Source organism: Brachypodium distachyon, chromosome 4 (assembly GCF_000005505.3).
Source record: "Brachypodium distachyon strain Bd21 chromosome 4, Brachypodium_distachyon_v3.0, whole genome shotgun sequence".
In the NCBI taxonomy this organism is placed as follows: Eukaryota; Viridiplantae; Streptophyta; class Magnoliopsida; order Poales; family Poaceae; genus Brachypodium; species Brachypodium distachyon.
The window spans coordinates 18,537,045-18,561,051 of NC_016134.3; the positions used below are offsets into that span (position 1 = coordinate 18,537,045).

General features: G+C 46.7%; 2 protein-coding genes across 2 annotated transcripts; both read left to right on the plus strand.

The window, feature by feature from the left end:
- The first annotated feature begins 4,097 nt into the window (after window positions 1–4,097).
- On the plus strand, window positions 4,098–6,265 carry LOC112268600. Its single transcript, XM_024454424.1, has one exon. The coding sequence runs from the start codon at window positions 4,460–4,462 to the stop codon at window positions 5,813–5,815; it is 1,356 nt and encodes a 451-aa protein (XP_024310192.1). The 5' UTR covers window positions 4,098–4,459; the 3' UTR covers window positions 5,816–6,265.
- Window positions 6,266–14,073: 7,808 nt separating this feature from the next.
- Window positions 14,074–17,695, plus strand: LOC100822149 (extensin-3). The gene is made up of 4 exons (XM_010239384.3): window positions 14,074–14,562; window positions 15,589–15,702; window positions 16,153–16,760; window positions 17,148–17,695. Exons 1-4 carry the CDS (start codon window positions 14,203–14,205, stop codon window positions 17,329–17,331), a joined length of 1,266 nt encoding a protein of 421 aa, XP_010237686.1. The 5' UTR covers window positions 14,074–14,202; the 3' UTR covers window positions 17,332–17,695.
- Window positions 17,696–24,007: the final 6,312 nt, after the last annotated feature.

Consider the following 24,007-nt stretch of genomic DNA (forward strand, 5'->3'; position numbering starts at 1 on the left):
CTAGATAGGAGGCACAAGTTTACAGTCGAACATGGTTGTCAGTTTATTTAGAAATTATACAACATCAGAACATTTCTTATTTATATGAGAGACCAGTTATCATGATTTTTTCTCAGACAATTGTTGTCTTAACCTATCACTAGCGATCTGATTCACGCCTACAGCCACAGTTTAGAGTGTATTTCTTTTATGTATCTATCTGTTGTCTATTACCTGTTTGCCGAGGGGGCATTCCATGAGAAATTGCACTATCTCTCGGGCCCTGAGCTCAAGGCCCTTTTTTTCGGAAGAGCTTTAGGTACATGCGAAAGCAAGTGCTTGGCATGAACTGATTCTGAGATACTCTTCATTGGGTTTGAACACTTGGAGTGCTAAGACCAAATGCATGTTTTATCAAATTGCCAATTGAGACTTCCTTTTTGTAGCCTACAATAGGTGCAAGCTACATGAGGTTAATTGGAATGAACCAGCATGAATATTTTGGATTGTGGTATTTAGCTTCTGTATTCTATATTAGTTAATGTGGCCAACCTTTTTGTATTCATACATGTTCACAAAAATGAGTATGGTCGTGCATTCAATTGGGAATTATTACAATAATTCAGTTCAGATGATATTTCCTATCAGTTAGGCGCTTACACACTAGAGGTAGCTAAGGTCTTGGTTAACTAGAGCTTTGGTCCACATCTACCCCTATTTTTGCACCTGCCCGTGTTGGGCTTCATAGTTCATAAATGGCCTAAAAAAGGGGTATACACAACTATGAAGCCCTATTTTTCACCCAGGTCGTGTTGGGCTTCATAGTTGGGCTTATTCATAGTTGCCCCAGAAATTAGGGGTATACACATCTACCCCTATTTTTGCACCTGGTTGTGTTGGGCTTCATAGTTCATACCTGATGGAGTGCTTCGAGAAACCCGGAGACCTGTTGGCGCGCTCCCCTGGGCGCATCTGGGCGATCTCGCCGGAATCCGACGAGGACAACGACGCGGTTGCGTCTGAGTCGTCGCCGGAAGACGCAGTGTCGTCTAGGGCTTCCAGTTTCTTGGTCTGCACTCCTTCACCGGTGAGCTGTGATTTACATGTTTTTTCTTCGTTTTCTAAGGAGGAGAAGAGGAGGCTGAGGAGATTGGAGGCGGCCGTGACGGTTTCTTGTGCTTTTGTGCAGGGATCGAGCGTGGAGACATCGCCGTCTCGCGAGGGTTCATCTTCGTCCAAATCGGCGGCGGCGTTTAGGAGGCCTGCTGTGGAGCCGAGGACTGCGGCTCTGGAGCCGACGACCTTTGTGCTCGACCAATTCGATGCGGCTGATTGGACTTTGGTGCAACGCCGGCGTCCTTTGGCCAGAGGCCGCTCAAAGGTGAGTTTTTCCGGTCGCCGTTCGTCGGCGCGTTTGAATTCTGCCCGTTGCAGTTCGCATGGTCATACGGGCCGAGCAGGTGGTCTGCTACGTGCGAGTCCTGTGAAGGTTCCGCAGGCCCATACAGGGCCAGCGGGCCGTGTCTGTTTCGGATCGCATGGTCTGCTACGTGCGAGTCCTGGGAACATTTCGCAAGCCCGTACGAGGCCGGCGGGGCTTGTCATTCGAAGTTGGTCCCCTGCTGGGCGTTCTCTGCCTGATGGCAATACGGGCCTGGCAGGAACAGGAACGGCAGGTAATGTGATCTCAGGGATTCGTTCTGCTGGGATTGCGTTCTGGCGGCTTCTCGGCCGAGTCTGGTGTAGTTCGGCTCCGCGTGCCCCGATTGTCTCTCCTGCCGAAGCTAAGATGGCGTTCCGCGGAGGTGGTCGTGGGGGCGGAGAGTATCAAGGGGGCGATTGATTTTATGATCGTGATCGGCGTGGCTACGGTGGAGGTGGCAGCAGGGGTAGTTTCAACGAGGGCTATGGTGACAACGAGGGCTATGGTGATGGCCGGGAGGATTTTGGTCGTGAGGACTTTGGTGGCTACAATGGTGATCGCTTCTCCAACGGATGAGACGGTGATGGTTCGCTGGCCCCGGTGGACCTCCACGTTACGGAGATGGTGGTGGGAATTGGCGGCGCTATGAATTCCGCGCCGGTCGTGGCTCTACGGGTCATGGTCGTGGTCTTCCACCGGCTCGCGGTCTTGGCGGCTGTGCTGGCCGTGGTGGAGGTGGCGGTAAGGGCGCTGCTGCAACTTCGACCTCGGCTGGCGTGACGGCCGTGGCGGAGACAGGAGCTACAAATGCCTCTGCCTCTGCGACAGGGGTAGTGTCCGGGGAAGGCCAAGCTGCAGCGGTAGCCAGTGCTCCCTTGGCCGCTGTTGTTCCCGTGGTGTCTTCGGCTGGACTGGGGGGGGGGGGGTGCGCAGCAGTCGGGTGGGGGAGTGCTGCTGGCAGCAGCAGCTTCTCTCACTGCTACTGAGGTTCCCGAAACGTCGGGCGTGTCCAAACCAGCGAAAAAAGCTAGCAAGGTGAAGTGCTATAGATGCAACCAATCGGGTCATTTCTCTGCTGATTGTACAACTCTTGTTTGTGATATTTGCGAGTCTGCAGCTCACTTGAAAGATGTGTGCCCGTTGTTGTCGGCGCCGAAGCAACAAGTGATCATGCACGGTTTTGGGGAGACTTTGTTGTTCTTTGAGCTGCCAGTGTCAGACTCTTTTAGGCCTCGCCGGGAGAGTGGCAGAGTTGGGTTAATTTCTGTGTCAGGAGGTAGCTTGTCTGTTGAGCTGGTTACCTCGCTTCTGCAGTGGTTGGTGCTGACTGAAAATTTTCAATGGGAGGTGAACTTGTATGAGAAAGATGTGTTCAAGGCTGGTTTCCCTTCGAAGGCTGAGCTCCAGCGAATGACTCGGTCTGGCATGTTTTCTGTCCCTACTAGTCCGTGCGCAATTACTTTCTCTGATTGGTGTGCGAAAGTTGAGCCTGAATGGAGTTTACAGGAGGTGTGGGTGCGGGTGACCGGTATCCCGCCTGATATCTTAGGTGATTATGTCACTATGTGGGGAGTTGGATCTTTGTTGGGCAAGACCAAGGAGGTCGACATGCCGTATACTCGGAGGCATGGGGTTCTTCACATTTTGGTTTCTTGTACAGATTACAGAAGCATACCTAAGGAAAAAGATGTGCTTATCAGGGGCAGTGGATATGTGCTTGGTTTTCAGGTGGAGGCACCCGTGGGTTTGATTGATCCGGTTGACACTAAAATGGCCGATGCTCATGACGATGATACGGATGGGGGTGATAAGGCTGAGAAGAATGAGACCATTTTTGATCAAATCGCAAATCGACCCTAAAGATAATTCTAAAATACATGATGCTAATGGGTCCTCGTCGTCAACAAGTGGAGGTGGTACAGCCCCGGGTGGGACACAATTTGCTTCTACTGTGTTTCCTGCTATCCGCTTCGGATCTTTTGCTTTGGAGCCGACTCCGCGGTCTTGTGTGTCGGCTTCGCGTCCATGCTGGGCTGATATGGTTGAGGAAGAAGAAAGAATTTCCTTGTCTGCACCGCCTTGTGTTCGTTCGCGTGGGCTGCTTCTTCCGCTGGTTGTGCCGGCTGTGGGCGGCGTAGCTTCGATTGGTCAGCAGGGACAGGAGGGGCCGGCTGTGGGTTCTGTTCAGGTTGGTGGCCGACTTCAGAGGCAGGAGGTGCATGCTGTGTGGCAGCTGACTCTGCTTGGAGGTCTGCTGAAGCAAGATGTGCCTGTTGTGAAGCTGATGCCACGCTTGGGGTCGCCTGCTGCTGGGCACCTGCTCCACACGGGCGCGGGTGCTGCTCCTTGCATGCAGCAGCTGCCTGGCTCTCCTGGTGTTGTTGCTGCTCCAGTGGGGCCCTCATGGCAGGCGGCTATGGGGTCGATGCCTCTCTCCCCAGTTTGTGCTCCGGCGCCTCTCTCTCCTGCACATGGACCAGACGGATTCACTGTGGGAGGTTCGACGCCGACGATGAATGAGGTGATAGCCTTCGGTGGGATTTCGAATGCTGCTACGGCTGGAGTTCAATCCAGCGCGCGCATCCGTGCTCAACCGGATGCGGATGCGACTCAGCTGGAGCATGCGTCTCGTCGCGCGCAGTTACGGGATCCTCTCCTTGTTCCAGGTATCGCTTTGAATTCTCTCTCTTTTACTGCTCTTTCAGATTCAGAGATTATTGCTAGAGCTAGTAGGTTAGAGATTTCTTTTGGGGAGTCACATGATCATCAAAAAAATTCTATTAATTTACTTAAATCGACTGAATTAGAACGGGCAGCTACTATACTTAAAAATGATGTTGTTCCTCTATGCGATGCGGATGGAGACCCTCATTCGTTGTTGGTCTCCAATCCGTCTGATCTTTGTGTGGATTTTGATGCGGATAATCTTGGGGTGGCAACTGATCATACGGATCTGCTTCCTAAGGGTATCCCAAAGCGGCAACGTAAGAAAAAGTCTTACGATCTTTCAGCGGTCCGTCGCAGTACACGGCAGCATAAACAAAGAAATTTCTCCTAATGAAGGGTTTATTTTGGAATAGTGAGGGACTTCGTGACCCTGCCAAACACCGACTGATTCAGGAGAACATTCATGAGCAGCAGCTAGACTTTATTGCTTTATTTGAGACAGGGCGTTCTAACTTTACTGGTCCTTTTTTGAAACATCTGGCAAGCGGTTTGGCCTATGAGTGGTATGTGTTACCGCCTCATGGTCGCTCTGGCGGTATTTTGGTTGGTTTTAATACAATTAATCTCCAAGTCAAAAGAGTTGATACGGGAGACTATTGTATTAAATTTCACCTGCGCTCAAAATTTGATGGATTTGAGTGGGTTCTGGTCCCGGTTTATGGGGCGGCTCAAAACATTCATAAGTCGGATTTTTTGGCGGAGCTTGTGAGGATTTGTGAATCTGAACCGTTGCCCTTGGTGGTCGGGGGTGATTTTAATATTATTCGGCGTCAAGAGGAGAAAAATAATGATAATTTTAATGCCAGATGGCCTTTTATTTTCAACGCCATTATTGAGAGCCTAGATTTAAGAGAAATAGTTCTCTCGGGCCGTCAATATACTTGGGCGAGTCGTCGGGACATCCCAACATATGAGAAGTTGGATCGTGTTCTGACTAGCGTTGATTGGGAGCAAAAGTTCCCCTTGGTGACGGTTCATGCTCTGACTCGTGCGAGTTCGGATCATACTCCCCTTCTTCTTGATTCCGGGGATCAGGCGCACCCGGGTAATAAAGCTCAATTTTTGTTTGAGTTATCCTGGTTGCGGCAAGAGGGCTTCTACGAGATAGTGGCAGCTGAATGGGCTGTATGTCGTGGAGGCTCCTCGCCCATTGAGAGATGGCAAAATAAAATTAGACATCTTCGTCGCTTCCTTCGTGGTTGGGCAAAGAATCAAAGTGGACTTTATAAGAAAGAGCGTGATCGTCTGCTTCATATCATTGATACCCTCGACGTAAAAGCTGAATCCTCTCCGCTCTCTGCTACTGAGCGAGATGCGTTGCGTGATGCCAATGATTTTGTGTCCAAGCTGCGCCGGGATGAGGAATCCAAATGGGCGCAACGGGCAAAAGTGAAGTATGTCCAGGAGGGTGGAAGCAATGCAAAAGAAATTCACCTTGTTGCCAATGGTAAACATCGTAAGAAAAAAATATTCCAACTCGAGCAGGATGAAGGTATTATTGTGGGACAGGATAACTTGCGTGTTTTTATTACAGATTATTATAAGAAACTATTTGGAACACTGGTTTCGAATTCTTTCTCGCTTATGGAAGAGAATTTGCAGGGAATTACCCTTGTTACGCTAGATGAAAATAACATTCTGGTAGCTGACTTTACTGAAAAGGAGGTTCATGATTCGATTTTTTGAGATGGAGCATAATAAGGCTCCTGGGCCTGATGGGTTCCCTGCGGAGTTCTATCAGGTTTTTTGGAAGGTTATAAAAGTTGACTTGTTGGCCTTGTTCGTCCAACTTCAACATGGGGAGCTGCCATTGTTTAAATTGAACTTTGAGGTTATTACCCTTATTCCTAAAAAAGAAAATGCTGTTCAGATTCAGCAGTACAGACCCATTTGTTTTCTTAATGTTAGCTTCAAGATTTTCAAGAAAGTCGGTACAAATCACATTTCTAGGATCGCCCAAGGCGTGATTTGACCAACTCAAACGGCCTTTATGCCCGGTCGTCATATTCTTGAGGGGGTGGTTGTTTTGCATGAGACCATTCATGAGCTTCATCGTAAGAAAATGAATGGTGTTCTCTTCAAAACTGATTTTGAGAAAGCATATGACAAGGTCAAATGGTTTTTTCTCCAGCAAGCGTTGCAGATGAAAGGTTTTGACCCTAAGTGGTGCGAGTGGATTGCCCAATTTGTGCAAGTGGGAAGTGTGGGAGTAAAGGTTAATGACGACATTGGTCATTACTTCCAAACTCGGAAAGGTTTGAGACAAGGAGACCCTCTATCCCCGATTCTTTTTAATATTGTCGCGGACATGCTTGCTATTCTTATTGATAGGGCTAAAGATGATGGTCAAGTGGTAGGCCTCATCCCTCATTTGGTGGAGGGAGGAGTGTCTATCCTCCAATATGCTGACGATACAATTATTTTTATGGATCATGATTTAGAAAAGGCTATTAATATGAAGTTGATCTTGTGCTGTTTTGAACAGCTGTCGGACCTTAAAATTAACTTTCACAAGAGTGAAATTTTCTGTTTCGGTCAGGCTCAAGTGTGTGAAGATGACTATAAACAGATTTTTGGCTACGTATGTGGAACTCTCCCATTTCGTTATCTGGGGATTCCAATTCATTATAGGAAATCCCTCAATAGGGAATGGAAGCCGTTGAAGACCGTTTTGAGAAAAAGTTGGAGAGTTGGAAGGGCAAGTTACTCTCATACGGAGATCGACTTATCCTGATTAATTCGGTACTTACGAGCATGCCTATGTTTATGTTATCCTTTCTTGAAATACCCGCTGGGGTACGACAATGATTGGATTTCTACAGATCGCGCTTCTTTTGGCAATCTGATAACCAGAAGCGGAAATATCGGTTGACAAAATGGAATATTATCTGTCGCCCTAAAGATCAGGGCGAACTAGGCATTGAGTTGTTGGACCTCAAAAATAAGTGTTTACTCAGCAAATGGTTGTTTAAACTACTTAATGAAGATGGTCTGTGGCAGCAGCTCCTTCGTAATAAGTATCTTCATTCTAACACCATCTTCCAAGCCAAGTTACGACCGCCTGATTCCCCTTTTTGGAAGCGACTAATGCGGGTTAAAGATGAGTTCTTTAACAAAGGCACATTTATTTTAGGGGATGTTCGTGGTACTCAATTTTGGGAAGATACTTGGTTGGGGGATAGTCCTCTTGCACTTCAATATCCATCATTATTTAACATTGTGCAACGGCAAAATGTTCTTGTGGCCGATATTTTATCGACGGTGCCCCTGAACGTTGAGTTCAGACGTTTACTAACCGGAAATAAGAGGACATCTTGGTTGCACTTAGTCCAGTGATTAATGATGGTTAATCTTTCCACCACGCCAAACAGATTTTGGTGGAAGTTAACTCCCTCTGGGGTTTTCTCGATTAAATCTATGTACAGAGATTTAATTGATAGCCCTAAGGATTTCTCGTGGTATTATCTTTGAAAATTAAAAATTCTCCTAAAAGTTAAGATTTTTACGTGGTTTCTTGACCAAAAAGTGTTGCTTACGAAGGATAATCTAGCCAAAAGGAACTAGACAGGATGTATGAAATGTTGTTTTTGTGACGTCGAGGAGTCCATTCATCATTTATTCATCACTTGTCCCTATGCCCAACTCGTGTGACGAATTATTTAATTTGCCTCCCCCTACCAATATTTCTAATTTGTTTGGGAATTGGTTAAATGGGATTGACAAAAAGACTAAGGCTCACATTCGGGTGGGAGTGTCTGCTGTCTGTTGGGCTATTTGGAATTGTCAAAATGATATTATTTTTAACAGGGCTAGAGTTGTTCACTTTTTGCGGGTTATTTTCAGGACCACCACTCTAATCCGCCCTTGGTCCCTCCTCCTCCCTGTGGACAAGCGGGAGCTTTCGGCTTCTGGGTGCACTCGGATAGAGACGGTCGCTCGGATATCTCCAATCTGGCTGGCTGGCGGTCTGTTGCTAGATTGCAAGATGCCTAGAAATTATCTTCGGGATTTTTGTTTTATTTGGCTTGTTTTTGTCTTCACTTTGTGTGATTCGTGAATTTTGTACTGAGATATTTTAACTTTGCAATAAATTGAATGTGTGCATCGCTTCGATGCAGAGACCGGGAGCCCCATTTCGAAAACAAAATAGCCTCAAAACAAGATTACAGTCCTTTCTAATTTGCATTTCAATTTTGTGTGGCCCTGTCACTCAAGATGGCCTTGGTGTTATCGTAGCTTTGCGCTTCGTCCTAGCTCCACGATAGCGCAAGACTGGTTTGCTTGTCGTCTTGCGTCTGCTGCAGACCCTCTGTCAGTCGCAGGCGTCGTATTTGGGGCTGGGTCTTTTTGTCAGCGGCAGGTGTTGACGCTGGGTTATTCGGCTCTCGGTCGCCGTTGCTTCTGTGCGTGTCTCATCCGTCTCTTTCTCGGATCTTCTTCCTGGCTGTGGCGCTGTCATCCTCCGGTTCTTCTCGCTCCTTCCGGCCGCGGCTCTGTCACCCCCGGTTCCTTCTCGATTGCCTAGGTGTCTCGATACGCGCCGGTTCGTCGTGCGCTGGCGCCGGCGGTGCTATCCCTATATAAGCGTTTCGAAGCGACCGGATTTCTGCACCTCCTCTATCTCGATGGTGGAATTAGCAGGTGCGCTTCGATGGCGGGCCATCTTGCGTGTTTCTGTGTTTGCTGGGTTGTTTAAACTTACCGAAGGGCATATTCACTCTCAGTTTATATGGTGCTATCGCTATATATCACTCTCAGTTTATATCTTCTACTTGCTTGGGAACATCAATTGTTTAAACTTACCGAAGGGCATAGTCTTAGATATATCTTCTTTTGCCTTTGTATTGTAGCTTTCTTGTTATATTTATTGCTTATGATGTTTTGGAACTGCTCTCCAGTATGCAGCTGTGATTCGTAGAGGCTGCTAATTGTTTTGGTTGTCGCTTCCATTTTTTATGACATGAAGATTTGTGAGCTTAAATAATATTGTAATTTTAGCGGCCACATATGACTAGGTGAAGGCAAGTCTCGATTCGTTCAGTTCAAGGTTAGCCCAATTTTTCAGTAAGTATATGAGAATCATGAGCCATCTTTAGACATCTTCCAACATTGCAGACTTTTATTGATAGTCTTGGTCAGAAATTAATTAGGTATTTGCACCCACCGATGCCACAATGTGCAATGACAAATTTTTCGCTTATTCATCTCATACCCTGTAACGAAGTCTGGTTGTCAATTGGTCAGGTATACACAACATAAATTACTCTTTATCACCTCAGTGACAGAAGCAAATAGATTTTCAGTTCACCTGTTTAACTGGCATGTTTCACAATTTGTTACAGATTGGTAAATATCCCCACCTTCCATATGTTGCTCTTGGTGGCTGTCTAGGTGCTTCTTCGTTTGCGCCGGCGTCAGCCAATTTGCTTGCTTTGTTCCTTCCTGCCATGGTTCATTCCACTGGGACGTCAGGCATTATGCAGAGAAATTTCTCTGTGCATTATGCAGAGAAATTCAATTAAAGTTCTCAGTCCTTTCCAAAAAAAATATTAAAGTTCTCAGTGGAATTTCCAGGAAATAAGCTATTCCTAATCCTGGCTCCTGTGTTCCTCCTTGGACTATTACCGTCAACTTACCACTCAGGCCAGCGCAGCTTGAGGTAGTGTTGGAACATCTTCCCTTCTGCCTAGAGTTGTCAGATCAAACGCTATGATTACTCTGCAATGAAAATATCCGATCGAATCAAGAACAAAAGGACAATTAAATTTATGCGGGTCACAAAGGAAGTATCCTTGCTCCTGCTCCTACAGAAATTTGAGCAGATCATTGTGTATCATTTGCAGTGACCACAGGTTTCTTATAGAATTGTGCTCTATTTCAGTTAGTACATTTGCTTGTTTAATAATTTTGCCTATTTTTTGTGTCCCTTCTAGCAGTAACTGAGCTAATATATTTTTCTAGGCTCTTTAAAAAAAATTCATCAAGAGCCCATATAAAAATTTCGTTAGTGTTTATATTGAAAAATTATATACATTTCCATCGATCTATACCCAGTTTTTCTTTGTAAAGTTGTTGGACCTGCTAAGTGGTGAAATTTTGGTCATTTGCAAGCAGCTTAGTTCAGCAATAGTACCCAGAAGACTGGTTCTGAAGCTTGATTCTTGGCATTTGAGCCTAGAAGATAGTATGCAAAACAGAGGACCTGATGTGTTTACATGATACAACACTATAGTTTCTGAAATTGTGCAAATTGAAATTTGAGTACTCGAGAGATATGGATAAAAATGAGGAGAACTTGGAAAGAAGCAGCTGCAATTTTACATCTTGTGACTTATTTTCTGACAGTTCAAAGTATCCATTAGACTGTGTTGTGTTTATTTTTTTGCAAGACTTAGAAATATGTTTATCACCACTCGCCATTGGAATGTCTTTGTACTGCACTTGCCGCTAAATTACATTCAACATTTATCAATAACTATTGATATAGTAAACATACAACTTAAACTGATTCAATATAGTTGATTCTCACATGAATGTTTCCATCTCCATGATAAAGCCACAATCCGACTCTTTGAGTTTGGTTGATAATTTTGTTTTGTTAAGAATGTGTTTTTTTATTTCCCTCATGTGGTTTTAGAGTGGTTATCTATGCTTGCAAGACAAGGATCTAACCGGGCAATGTAAGAGTAAGGAAATGTGAAGAGTGTAGCCAAATAGAAATGCTAATTTCACCTGTAGAGAGTCATGTGAAAGTTGATATTTTGTGGACATAAAAAGGAAGTACCTTGATCCTTAGGAATAAAGGTCTTCAAGCACCTTGAGGAGGAGCAGATTCATGATGGAACATTTTCAGCTTCTAGGTCGGTATCTTCTTTCAGGTATAACCTTGATAGCAGCTGGATTTGTCAAGTTAGTGAAGTTGTACATAGGGTGCTATGTATATTTGTCAAGTTGTACATACCGTGCTTGTGTGTTAGTAATTCTGAATGCAATTGATAAAATATGAAAACATTCAGTATAAAGGAGAACTATTTATTTTGTCGAACCATCGTACCGATCACATGTGATGAGCTATTGCTGTTTTGGGTGCTTCCGCTGTAAGTTGTGTGATGTTCTACTGTTCTATTTATCATCTACTCCATTTTAACAGGATGATGAGTTTGGTATTTTTTAACTGATATAGGTTCAAATTTTAACAAAATGAATTTAACTGCCAGAGAATACACATAAAAGATGAAAAAAAGAAGATTCCAAGCATCCACTAGAACGGAAAGCAAATCGTGCCTCTCAGTATACGTCTGGTCATACTTGCTTGCACCAAACTATACATGCTTACATCAAACAAAACAAAGAAAATAAATCACAAGTGAAATACAAATTCAATACACGGAAGTAATAATGAAACTGCTCAACATTTGTTTTTTACCTCTGGGGTGTTTCACTCTGGCTCCTCTTTCATACCAACTATGTTCCTTTTTGTTTCTTTTAACAGTTTTCAGCCGGATGCATATTTTTTTGCCGCATGGGAATAAATTCTATGTCGTGGGTTTAGCTGCCCTGGTGTGGGCGATTTGGACCTCTTGAAACAGAGTGACTTTTGACAATTACATTTTTTGTTCCCCTTTCGAGATTGTCTTTGCCGCATGTTCTTTTTTGCTGTCTTGGGCAGGTCTTCAGAAGGCGCCTGATGCAGAGATACTGAGAGCTGGTGCTAGGCAGCTGGTCCAAAATGCCTAAGATCTGATGTGCCGACTAGGTGAGGGGGTGCTTCATACTGCTGATCCTGCTGGGGTGCTGTCGGTGCTCCGAATCACTAATGCTTGATTTCGGTTGAGGAGGATGTGCTTTTTTGCTTGCTGATATGATGATCCTTTTGTAACGATGGATGTCTTGAAACTGTTATCTTTTGTTCAAACTTGATTGGGCTAGTTCTATGAGGACAGGTTTCGTCTCGTAGCCAGTTTCCCGATTGCGGGCTGGTCAGCGGGTTTTCTGTCCCGGTCCCAGTAGTTTGTTTCGCTTGTCCATTTTCATCTCTTAAACTCAATGCTGTGGATGTGGTGTGGACAACTTTATATTTTCGTTACGCAAGTAATGAAAAGGGGAGAGATCCTGGGTTAAAACATACACACGGAAGTGTCGACGGCGCGCGCTTCCGTCTAGTATCGCCCATCTCTGTCGCATCTAGGCCCAGCCAGCCCACCTCCAGTCTTTTTTCTCCTCCCGCACGACAAGAACACGCAAGAACACCACGCATATGTCTGATTAAATCATCATCCAGTTCCCAAATTCTAAATCGTTTCTTCTCAAATTAAAGCTTGAGATTTAATCTTCATTAACCCACGAACCCATTATTTAGGGAATAATTTGCTGTTTCCAATCCGTTCACGGGTACCAATTTGGGCATAATTGTCACAAGAACAACCAGGATGGGGATGGCAGAGCAACTGGAGAGCACGAAGGGGAGGATGGGGAAAGGGAACGACGCCCCCAGGCGGCGCAGCGGCTCATGCAAGCGGTGGAGGAGCTCCCGGCGGCGGCGGGCGGCGCGAGCAGGGAGGCGGGAGGCCGCGGCAGAAAAGGTCGCAGGGCCGGCGAAGAAGCTCCCGGCGGCCGCGGGCAGAGGAGGTCGCGGGGCCGGCGACGGGTCTCCTGCGGACCGGGCCGGTCCAGCAGGCAGCGGCGGCGCGAGGAGGGGGTCTAGGAGGCCACGGGAGAAGTCCGGTCCGGGGTAGGTGGCGGCGGCCAAGGTCGGGGACGGGTTTGTGGCCGGCAGCGGCGGCCAGAGGAGGATGAGGCGTTTCCGGCCGGGCGCGGGTGAAACCAACCGTTTTTATCAGAGTACTGGTATCGTTGAAATCGGAGATTGGAGATCTAGCGTTTTGGGAGAAGGTATTCGGTTGGTTGATCCGTAAAGATTTTTCGTTCCGAAAATCTTCGATATCTATTCGGATCGTTTTTTCCGCTAAAAATCGAAAAGTGGCGGTTATTTGTCAGATCGGGCCGATATACGGTATCTCCTAGACTTGCTCTAAGATGGACGGAAAGTTGCGATCTACTCGGTTCGAACTAGTTTCTTAACGAGTTTGAGCCATCAAGGACAAGAATAGAACAACATTGAGCTATTATCTGCTGTGGAAGCACCTTGCATAAATGATACTACCTTCTTGGAGAAACAATATATGACCCCCTAAGAGAAGAGTTTGGAAAGTTGGGAAAATTCACATGCGTTTTTTCAAGAAAGCTGGGAGAGCACAGTTTTTCGGACAAGTTCATACTGGAACTAGCTGAAAAGACAAGAACTTGTATGTAGGTTGTTACAAATCATGCAACACAAAATTCATCAAAATTAATCCCTATTAAATTTATTTCTCAGTCGACTTAAAAATATTTATTTCTATTCTAAGAATCCGATTTAGATTTTCTTGTCCTTTGTACTTGCGTGATTCTTGCAGCGAATCTCAATAATTAGATCAGACGATTGTTAGACCCGATTTAGAAATAGTTATTTCTCGGTCGTCTTAGAAATAACAAAACTATAAATTTAATTACCCAATCCGTCTTCCGAACCCTCATGATCTTGCATCTTTTCTCACATGATCTTACATCATCTGTTCTAATCTGCAACGACCGGTGACCTGCGCGTGTAAGATCACCGGCATGTCAACGTTACATTTCTTACACGGTCCATACTTTGCTCCTCCGACGCCTAATGTCCTTCCGAAATATGTGTTCTGGCAAATATTTACTTATGTATTTGTGATTGCACCATATAATTGTTTGCATTTCCTTTAGATTTATCGTGCCGATCTTTATGAAACGGAGGGAGTATGTATTTATTTCCCGAATTCCTATGTCCATCCGTTTATATTTTTATATTTTACAATATTTTTTAGAAAACAAACACAACAAAGTCCGTTTTTCAGGCCTGGTCAGAAGCGTAGCCACCATTTTCCAAACTCTCCCACTCTTCACTCTCATCTCTCCATCAATCAGTAGGGAAGCAGAGCGACAAAACAAGAAACCATCTTCCAAACAAAAAATAAAACCCTAGCCTGCTCTCTCCCAATTCCATGGCGAAGCACCCGTCCTCCCCTTCCGCCGCCTCGGCAGCGCAAATGGGCCCCCCGCCTCAGCAGATTGCGGACGCCAAGGACTTCTCAGCCACCGCCGACGCTGTCATCTGCTCGCCTCCGTCGCCGCTAGCGGGGTTCATCTTCATGTGCAACGGCGCGACGAAGCCCGAGTGCTTCAGGTACCGAGTGCTGGGCCTTCCGAGGTGGAGGCTGGATACCGTCTCTCGGATCAAGCGCGGCGCGGGGCTCTTCCTCTACGACTTCGACGCCAGGTACCTCTACGGCCCCTACCTCGCCGACTCCGACGGTGGCCTCGCCCTCGAACCCGCCGCCTTCCAAGGCCGCTATCCAGCCCAGGTACCACTCAGTCATACGTGTATTAATATTCCCAGCCTAAAGATTGGGGTTTGATGATTATCCACGCATTGTGTCAGTAGGACACAGAAAACAGGTAGTTTTGACCAAATAAGAACCATGTAGTGTCGGAAGTTTACGGTCTGATGATTGATGGGAAGTTGGGAATCCAAGGAGTATATAGTACTCCCTCCGATCCATAATAAGTGTCTCAGATTTTGTACTAACTTAGTACAAAGTTGTACTAAATGTGACACACTTATATGGATCGGAGGGAGTATTGGGAGAACCTGAAATCCGTTGGAATGATAAACATTTCATTGTCCAGCCATAAAAAGCACTCTAGTTCGTCCATTTACTTAAGTACCAAACTTAACAAGAAATAACATTCTTCCAAACAGTCCCTTAATCAGAGGCATTCAGTTCCATGGAAGATGCACACGTACAACGCAAATAACTATTGGTATGTGATAAAAAAAATTGGAGGATTCGTAACGTGTGTTAATGTCATCACATCACCAAGTTTGCAAGGGAAGCACAGAAGTGTTGTTGCAGACCCTACAATGTGAAGAACCGTTGCTGGCGTTTTTGGCAGAGTCCACCCTTGAACTGTCAGGCTGCCGCTCACCATGCCATTCCTTTGCTGCTTTAGTACCTTGCTGAAGTAATGTTCTCAAAGTTGCAATTGGAGTCTTCTATCACAAGATCTATGTTAAGGAAGAACTTGAAATCTCTTCTAATAAAGTAATAATTCTTTTTGGTGGTCAATATGGGGACTTGGAAAAGCTAGGTAACAGTCTCTTCAATGTCTCTTATCTCCCCAAGGGACCAGGGGCCATGTTAAAAGAACCATTTTGATTTCAACTCTCCCGTAAATTTTTATTTGTTCTTACATTTACACCCTGCTTGGCTCATATTATGTGCTCTTTAGTTATCAATGATGCCCAGCAATATATTTGGTGGATCAGCTATATTATTATTCATATACTGAATGTTCAATGAACACTTCCATTGTGTTTAAACGTGCAGGTCAAATTTACGATTCATGGTGATTTCATGCCTATCCCGGAGAATAGTGTAAGAAGTGCCATCAAGGAGAATTATTCCCGTGGAAAATTCACGCCAGAACTTACCTTTGCGCAAGTAAGTTGGAATCAGTGCTTATCCACGTTTCTTCTTTGGGAGATGTGAAAAAGATATGCCAAATCTTTCTTTTATATCTGACTCGTGAACAAGCGGTTCGAATTTCAGTTGATCTGTCAATTGAACATATATATGATACTCCCTCCGTTCCATAATTCTTATCTCAAATTTGTCCAAAAATGGATGTATCTATTCCTGAAAAGCATCTAGATACATGTAATATTTCGACAAGAATTATGGAACGGAGGGAGTATATTTTCTTTTTACATGAAACTAGTCAATTCTACTTGTCGTGTCTAGTTTCAACAGTAGCCTGTTTCCCATGGATGAGAATGGAGGGATATTTGTAGGAAAAGAAGATGTGATTATAGTCTCATCAGTGTTTGACCATGAACTGTACCGTGCATTTACCTTTATTGTATTTTCATCGTTGTTTGTCTTCTGTTGTAGGTTGAGAAACTGACATCATTGTTTCGGCCAGTTACTTTACTGCCAGAGTCAGCACCTGGGCATTATGTTGATGACAGGCATCCTGCTTCCTCTGCTTCTTACCTGCCTCCTTTAGCTTCGCACGCAACACAGCCAGCTATTGACAGGCATCCTGCTCCCTCTGCTGCCCACCTGCCTCCATTAGCTTCTCACCCAACACAGCCAGCTATCGACAGGCATCCTCCTCCTTCTGATGCTTACCTGCCTTCTTCAGCTTCTCACCCAGCACAGCCAGCTGCTTATGTGCACCTCCCAACTGCTCATGTTCCTCCTGCTGCATATTCTCACCTTGCTCCTCCGACTGCTCAATTCAATACGCATCCTTGCTATGTGGCCCCAACTGGGCATCTGTATCAAGCAGGATATGAAGCATATGGTCCATTGCCTCCCACCTATCAGTACCTGCAAGATCCTCCTAATCATTATTTCTATACCCAAGCCCAACACCCTATGCCCGAGCATGCTCCAGCTCCTGTCTATTCCATTGATCCCTATTTTACTGCTAATCGGAATGATCCATATCGGTATGATGCTGTGAAATTCAATTACCAGCAGAGTACTTCTGAGAGGTATGTATTTTAGCTCCCCAATTGGACCTAGTACTTTCTGTTTTTGAAGAGAACTATGCCTAGTACTTTCTGTTTTTAGTTCCCCAAAGCTAGCCTGGACCGCACTTGATTAAAGGCAAGGACAAAAGAAAAAAAATGCAATTTACAATTACAAAATTTGCAAGCCTAGTGCTTTCTGTTTCTTGCTACATAGGTCAATGCTAGCTCATTAATGTCTCAAAACTGAAAACCATATTGTTCAGCTGCTCTACAGGGTTCTGAAAAGGAACTACTTGCAGGGACAATATAGATGCACGCTTTTAGTGTCAGAAGCCATCATATACGCATGTGTTTCTACATGTCGAGGTTGTTGATTCTTCTTTCACCTTGTATATTTTTCTATTTCAGAACTGTCTATGGTGCACCACATCAGGTGGTTCCGACAAACTTGCAACCTGTCAGGCATCATGGGTCTACTCCAAGCAGTGAAGCTGCAGCACCTGAAGCAGCTGCAACAAACTTAGGGCTTGAAAGGAGTTATGGGTCTATTCGAAGCAGTGCAACTGAGGGAAGTACACAGCCTAATGCATAGGCGATCTACTCCTATGCAGGCGTGCCAGCAACCACTCAGTCTGAGAATGTCACTGTGCCATCGGTACATGTCGCTGCTGCTGCTGCACCAGCTTACCTGTGATTTGCTCCGTGACATCTTCTATTTTTTGCCAACATGGTCATTCTGAACTGAGAGCGTTGCTGATTTGCCCTCATGAGTTTCGCCATTCTTCCCTAGGAATTCAGATAAAGATGGTATGGTGTATAGAGGAATCTGGCTCCTACTTGTGTTGCTTGCTGGTTGTTGCGGTACTAGCCTTTTTTTTACTGCTGGTTGCGGTACTAGCTGGTTGGTTGCTAGCAGTTGGCGTCAATACTAAGAGCATCTCTAGCAGTTACTAGCAGTTACTGAATATTTTGATCCGTAAAAACGCGAATTCAGTCTACCGATTCTTCATTTTCGGTGCCAACTTGACCCGGTCGCACAGATCCTGTAAATATAATCCTTAAAAACCAAATATTTGCATATGCCCATCTCTGGCCCATCTAGTGCCCTAGCCAAGCCCAACTTCCGTCATCTTCCGAATATAACAGAAGAACACCACCTCAATATAGATGGCCATCGGGCCGGCCCATCCTGGCCCCAACTAAACGGGCCTAGCCTGCCCATCTACTGCCCTAGCCAAGCCCAACTCGCATCATCTTCCTCCTCCCGCATAAAAGAAGAACACCACCCCTCAATATAGGTGGCCATTGGGTCGGCCCGGCGTAGCCCCAATTAAACAGGCCTAGCTCGGCCACGGCCCCTCGAAGCCCGGCAATAGAGGGGCCAGGCCAGACCCAAATGGCTTCTCGAGGCTCAGGCGTGGCACAAAAGCACAATCGGGCCGCCCTGGCACTGGAAGCCTAACGGGCCTGAAAAAAGCCCCCTTCAAACGATTGGCCCAGGCAGCCCGGTGGCCTTTTTTTATCTCGTGGCAGCCTAAAAATGGGGTCAAAAAGCCCGTGCGGTGTAACTTGGCACAAGAAGTAACGTCGTCCACTGCTTTGGAGGTTCATGCCATGATCGAGAGGTCCCAGGTTCGACTATGCTGCACAAATACACACGAAAGTGGAGAAAAGTTGGTTAGACAAATACGAAAATAGTGAAAAACGGGTCAATGCCAAACGCAGCGTAATTTTGTGCCGGCCCGGCACAAACGGGCCAATCCCGCTGGGCTTTCGGGCTTTTTTTTAAAAGCCTGGTCCGATGGCCACCTGTACCCCTAAGGGAGGGAATCCGTGCGAGAGACCACCACCGCAGGTTGATTGGCCATCGAGTCAACACCAAATTAATCCAATCGAATCAACACCAAATTAGCAACTCTCAGTCCCGACGAATCAACGCCAAATGAGCAACTCTCAATCCCGACGAAACTGGCAATTGTCAATCCCACAAAATTGGAAACTCTCAATCCACGAAATTGGCAACTCGCAAAATTGGAATCTCTCGCCAAGCCGTTGCTTCTTCCCGTCCTTCAAAATGTGGAGGAGGGTGGTCTTGCCGGCGTGTCGAGGCCGAGGAAGAGGATCTGCGCGTCGACGGAGCAGAGGAGTCCGGCGGCCTCGTCCTCACAGATGTGGCGGAAGGAGCCGGCCGGAGGAGGGGGGCACCGCCGCTGCCTCCAGAGAGCTCGTCGCTGCTTTGCCCCGTCATCTCGTCTCCTTCCACCTACTTCCGATCGGCGTCGAGCGGGGTGGGGGCAGGAGGGGGAAGGAGGAGGATGAGCTCGCGGCCTGCGGGGGCGGCCAGAGGTGGGGAACTAGGTGGAGGTTGGGGCCGCCTGCGTCGGTGAAGAGGCCAGCGGCGGCCTGAGGAGGCAGGTTCGGCGGCGGCAGGAGGAAGAAGAAACGCTTCCGGACGAGCGCCGGCTGAAACCAACGATTTTCTATGAGATCGGATTGCCTGTTCGGTTCGCTCGGGAGGCCGAAGATATTGGGATTTTTGGCCCGCCAGTTCGGATTCCTGAAAAGATTTTTCGGATCAGCCTTCCTTTACGGTATCTGTTAATCCTGGTTAGTTTTTTTCCTCCAAATCGGGGGTTATTTTCCGAATCGGACCTCTTTTTGGTAGCTAGGGACGCTCTAACGCGATACAAGTTTAGAGCATATCCAGTTGACCCCTTGGCTTGTTTCGTGTGGTTTGGAAAAAAAAAACAGGTCTAACAGGCCTTAAATTTTGGCTCTCAAGAGACCCCATCTGTGAGGATAGAATAGGGGGCTTCGATTCCTCTCAAGTTCGTTCGATAGGATGAGATCGACGGTGCGCAGGCATAGATTCATGTCATCTCCTAAGTGCAACGAGGTTAGGGTTTCTTGCCGAGCGTGCGCGTCGGCGAGTTCTTGTGTCAGATTTTTCATATTGATTCAGGATTCGACAACGACGACAACGGCTTCCGGACTATAGTCCGTAGGGTCACGTGCATGAGGACTTTTCGGCTGTCATTGACAAGGTTGGGCCGGCTCTAGTAGAGAAGAGGTGACAACGACACTTCATTGGCTCGTTTTGGCGGCGGTTGTGGTCCTGTGGTTCAGAAACTTTGGTGTAATTTTAATAGGGTTTAATGTGCTTTCTACTTGTGGTGAACTTTATAATAGATATATGTATTTGCATCTATCCTATCCTAGATGAATAGTGCATCTATTATAGATCCACCAATTTGAATTATTTGGAATTTCTAATTATGGTTTTTCGAAAGAAAAAAAGAGGATCGAAGCCCAAGCTCCATTATGCGTTTCGCTTATTATGCAAGTATTTTTACGCCCCGAGCCGATCAAACAAAAAATTACACCCTGAGCGAAAATAAGCATCGACAACAAACTCATCATGGCCTATTCTGAATAGTGTTTCAGAATGGCCTATTCTGAATAGTGTTTCAGACTGTCATTGTGGCATCAGTCTGTCATAACGTTGTATTACAGGTGCTTCACATAGTGACAGAGTTGATGGTTGGCTGAGTTTTCGAACAGTCTGTCATGTTTGTTACGGTCAATCAGGCCGGCGGAGTTAAAAGGCCATTTTTTGTTCGATATAGAATTTGATAACATTCAAGGTGACATCAAATTTTCATATACGAATAGGCAGATCTTGGAGAGAATCGACAGGGTGTTTTTTTTTCTGCTGACTGGGATGCCATGCTCCCTAATACATACATGTCGGCCTTGTCCACTGCTACTTCGGATCATTGCCCTCTTTTGCTTGATCTCGCGGCGGACCTTCGGGTCGGCCGACGCTTTCACTTCGAGTGCTTCTGGCCGAAGGCGCCGGGGTTCTTGCAGGTGGTGGAGGACGTCTGGACTGCGGATGACCGCCGGATCGTGAACCCGTTCCAGCGTGTGGCTTCTCGTCTTCGCCGTACGGCAAAACGATTGAGGAGCTGGAGCGATCATTTCATCGGTAATATAAAGATGCAGATCCTTGTGGCTACTGAGGTGATCTTTAGATTAGATGTGGCCTTGCAGGGGCGAGCGCTCTCTGTGCAGCAGCGAGGCCTAAGGGCTATACTCAAGAAGAAATTATTGGGTCTTGCTTCGCTTGAGAGGACTATGGCGCGACAAAAATCGAGGCTCTTGTGGCTCAAGGAAGGGGATGCCAACACTCGCTTCTTCCACCTTAGTGCAAGCCATCGAAAGAGGAAGAATTTCATGGCTTCCCTATCTTCTGACAATGGCCTTGTGACGGACCATGCAGGTATGGCGGCGGAGGTTGATTCCTTCTTTCGGAGTCTGCTTGGTTCTGGGGTCGACAGGGAATTTGCCCTGAACTTTGACTTCCTAGACGTGGATAGATTCCCTCAGATTGGTCTCGATGATGCTTTCACTGAGGAGGAGGTGTGGCATGTGGTTCGTGAGCTCCCTCCGGACAAGTGCCCGGGCCCGGATGATTTCACTGGCCGATTCTTCACCACTTGTTGTCCATCATCAAGGATGATATCATGGACTGTTTCAGAGCATTCCATGCGCTCGATTCACGTGGGTTCGATGCGGTCAACCAGGCCTATATTTGCCTTCTCCTGAAGAGACAAGATGCAACGTTGATACGGGACTATAGACATATTAGCCTAATCCATGGTGTGGGCAAGTTGGTCTCAAAGGTCTTGGCTAATTGCCTTAGCCTTGAGCTGCCGTCGCTTGTGGGACCTCACCAGGGGGTTTTCATTCGTGGACGCTGCCTACACGATAACTTCTTGCTAGTCCATGGAACTGCCAGGAAGTTGTTTTCTTTGCATCGGCCGGCTATTCTTTTGAAGCTTGACAACACAAAGGCGTTCGACTCCGTTCACTAGTCCTTTCTTTTTGACGTCTTGAAGCGGATTGCCTGGGTAGGTGCTCTCCTTGGCTCGGCATCGAGTCAGATGTTGATTAACGGCGTCCCTGGCGAGTCTATTGAGCATAGGCGTGGCTTGCGGCAAGGAGATCCTCTGTCGCCAATTTTGTTCATTTTGGTCATTGATGTGCTGAACTGGGTGCTAATGAAGGCCGAGTCCTTTGGTCTTTTCAAGCGCCTGGCCACGCGAGGTCTCTCTCAACGTGCGTACTTCTTAGCGGACGATGCGGGGATCTTTATGCAGCCGGCTAAGAGAGAACTGTGGGCAACTGTGGCGGTGCTCGAGGACTTTGGTGTGGTTTCCGGGCTCCATGTAAATTTTTAGAAGACTTCTGCGCATTAAATCCGTTGCTCGGATGAGCACGACCTCCTTGTGGGTGGCACGCTTGGTTGTGAGGTGGGGCCTTTCCCATGTACTTACTTGGGCTTACCCCTCGGGCTTCGAACGCCAACGACAACTCAACTTTTGTCTATGGTGGACAAGGTGACGAATAAGCTCCAGACGTGATCCGCCCCTATGCTTACTCTTGGGGGATGGCTCACCCTTGTTAGATCGACCCTCTCAGCTATGCCCGTCTATGCCATGATGTCTCTCGACCTTCCTATGAAGACCATTGTGGGGATAGAGAAGATATGCCGTGGGTTCTTGTGGAAATGCAGAAAAGACGTCCGCGAAGGACACTACTTGGTGGCATGGAAAGATGTTTGCTCCCCTCGTGAGATTGGTGGTTTAGGCATACCCAATCTGAAGCTACTCAATCTTGCACTCAGAACGCGATGGGGTGGCTATGTCGTGTGGACCCAACGCGCCCATGGGCTGAATTCAAGATCCAAATCCCGGAGCAGGCTAGAGAACTTTGTGAGGCGGCGCTTGAGGTGACGAGGGGGAACGGTGAAGCCCTACATTTCTGGTATGATCCTTGGCTACCGGAGGGGCGTTCGCTTGTGGATTTGGCGCCTACGCTGCTATCGGAGATCTCGGGTAGGGCATCCAGGCTTTCTGTGGCCGAAGCTTTGCATGCAATGGTTGGCTTCAGGCCATCCACCCGGAGCTCTCCTTTCAGACACTTGTGGATCTTCTGGTGGTTCATGACCGCGTGGAGGTGATTCTTTCAGACGACGATGATCGTTTCCGTTGGAAATGGAGCGGCAATGGGACCTACACAGCCTCGTCTGCATACGCGGCTTTCTTCCGGGGTCGTGTACTTGCTGCGGGGGCTACGGAGGTTTGGTCCTCCAAGGCGCCAACTAAGTGCAAGACCTTCATGTGGTTGGCTCTAAAGAATAGATGTTGGACGGCGAATAGGCTTTCGAAGCGGGGTTCGCCCCACCCAGCATGGTGTCCTTTGTGTGATCAAAGCGATGAGACCATTGTCCTTCTTCTTCTTGGTTGCGTCGTGGCTCGGGAAGTGTGGTCGAGTCGACCTCGCTGCGGGGCTGGAACAGGCTTTGCTGGCTCCCTACTCCGCAAGCCTCTCTTCTTGAATGGTGGACGAGCCTTGTGGTGCAAGGCAAGAAAGAGAAGAGGAACCTCAACACTAGCATTACTCTCATCTGCTGGTGCCTTTGGAAGCACAGGAACTCGGTGGTGTTCGATGCAGTGACTCCAAGTGCTAGAAAGATACAACAAATGATCGATAGTGAAGGAAGGACATGGTCGAGCGCGGGTATTTTTCATAGTGTAGATTTTTCGCTTTCTAGTCTAGTGGATCCCTTGTGGAATGTAATAGAGTAGTCGCTTTACTTGCGCCTACCGGCATGTAACCGCATCACGGAATTCTCCTTCAATATATGATACACCTGCTTGGGTGTATTCTAGAAAAAAGATATACGAATAGGCGGTACAACAACAACTGTACATGGTAATCTTGGGCATGTCAGAATGGCAAAAGGTCCTTTCCTTGTTGTTGCTTTCCATGGTCAGGGTCTCAGAGATTCATTTAATTCCTCCTAATCGGGCCCTGCAGCACCAAATTCGCGGATCAAACAGCTTCATCTGTACTCCCCCGACGCCGATTCAATACAACTTTAGCATAACTGTACTAAATCAGCTACACTTACTATGTATCGGAGGGAGTAACTCCGTAACAACATTGGATCGATCACCCTTATATATATCCAGTTCTGTCTAGGTCTTCCAAATTAACAAAGTCCAAAGTAATTTATTTATCTTTTTGCCAGCAACAAGTCCGAAGTAGCAGTAATTAACATATATTAGTGTAAATGACCGTGCGCTGCCACGACCCAAACACAAGATGGTCGTCACTTGTATACACTATCTAAGGATTCTAATCTTTCCGGTCCAAAGCATATAAATCTAACACACTATCTGAAGGATGTGAGTACATGT

What these genes read in the sequence shown, in the direction of transcription:
- LOC112268600 (XM_024454424.1), top strand. Translation starts at nt 4,460, where the DNA reads ATGAAGGGTTTATTTTGGAATAGTGAGGGACTTCGTGACCCTGCCAAA.
- LOC100822149 (XM_010239384.3), top strand. Translation starts at nt 14,203, where the DNA reads ATGGCGAAGCACCCGTCCTCCCCTTCCGCCGCCTCGGCAGCGCAAATG. An exon ending in AAGGCCGCTATCCAGCCCAG is followed by an intron (nt 14,563 to 15,588) that starts GTACCACTCAGT and finishes TTAAACGTGCAG; the next exon opens with GTCAAATTTACGATTCATGG. An exon ending in CAGCAGAGTACTTCTGAGAG is followed by an intron (nt 16,761 to 17,147) that starts GTATGTATTTTA and finishes TTTCTATTTCAG; the next exon opens with AACTGTCTATGGTGCACCAC.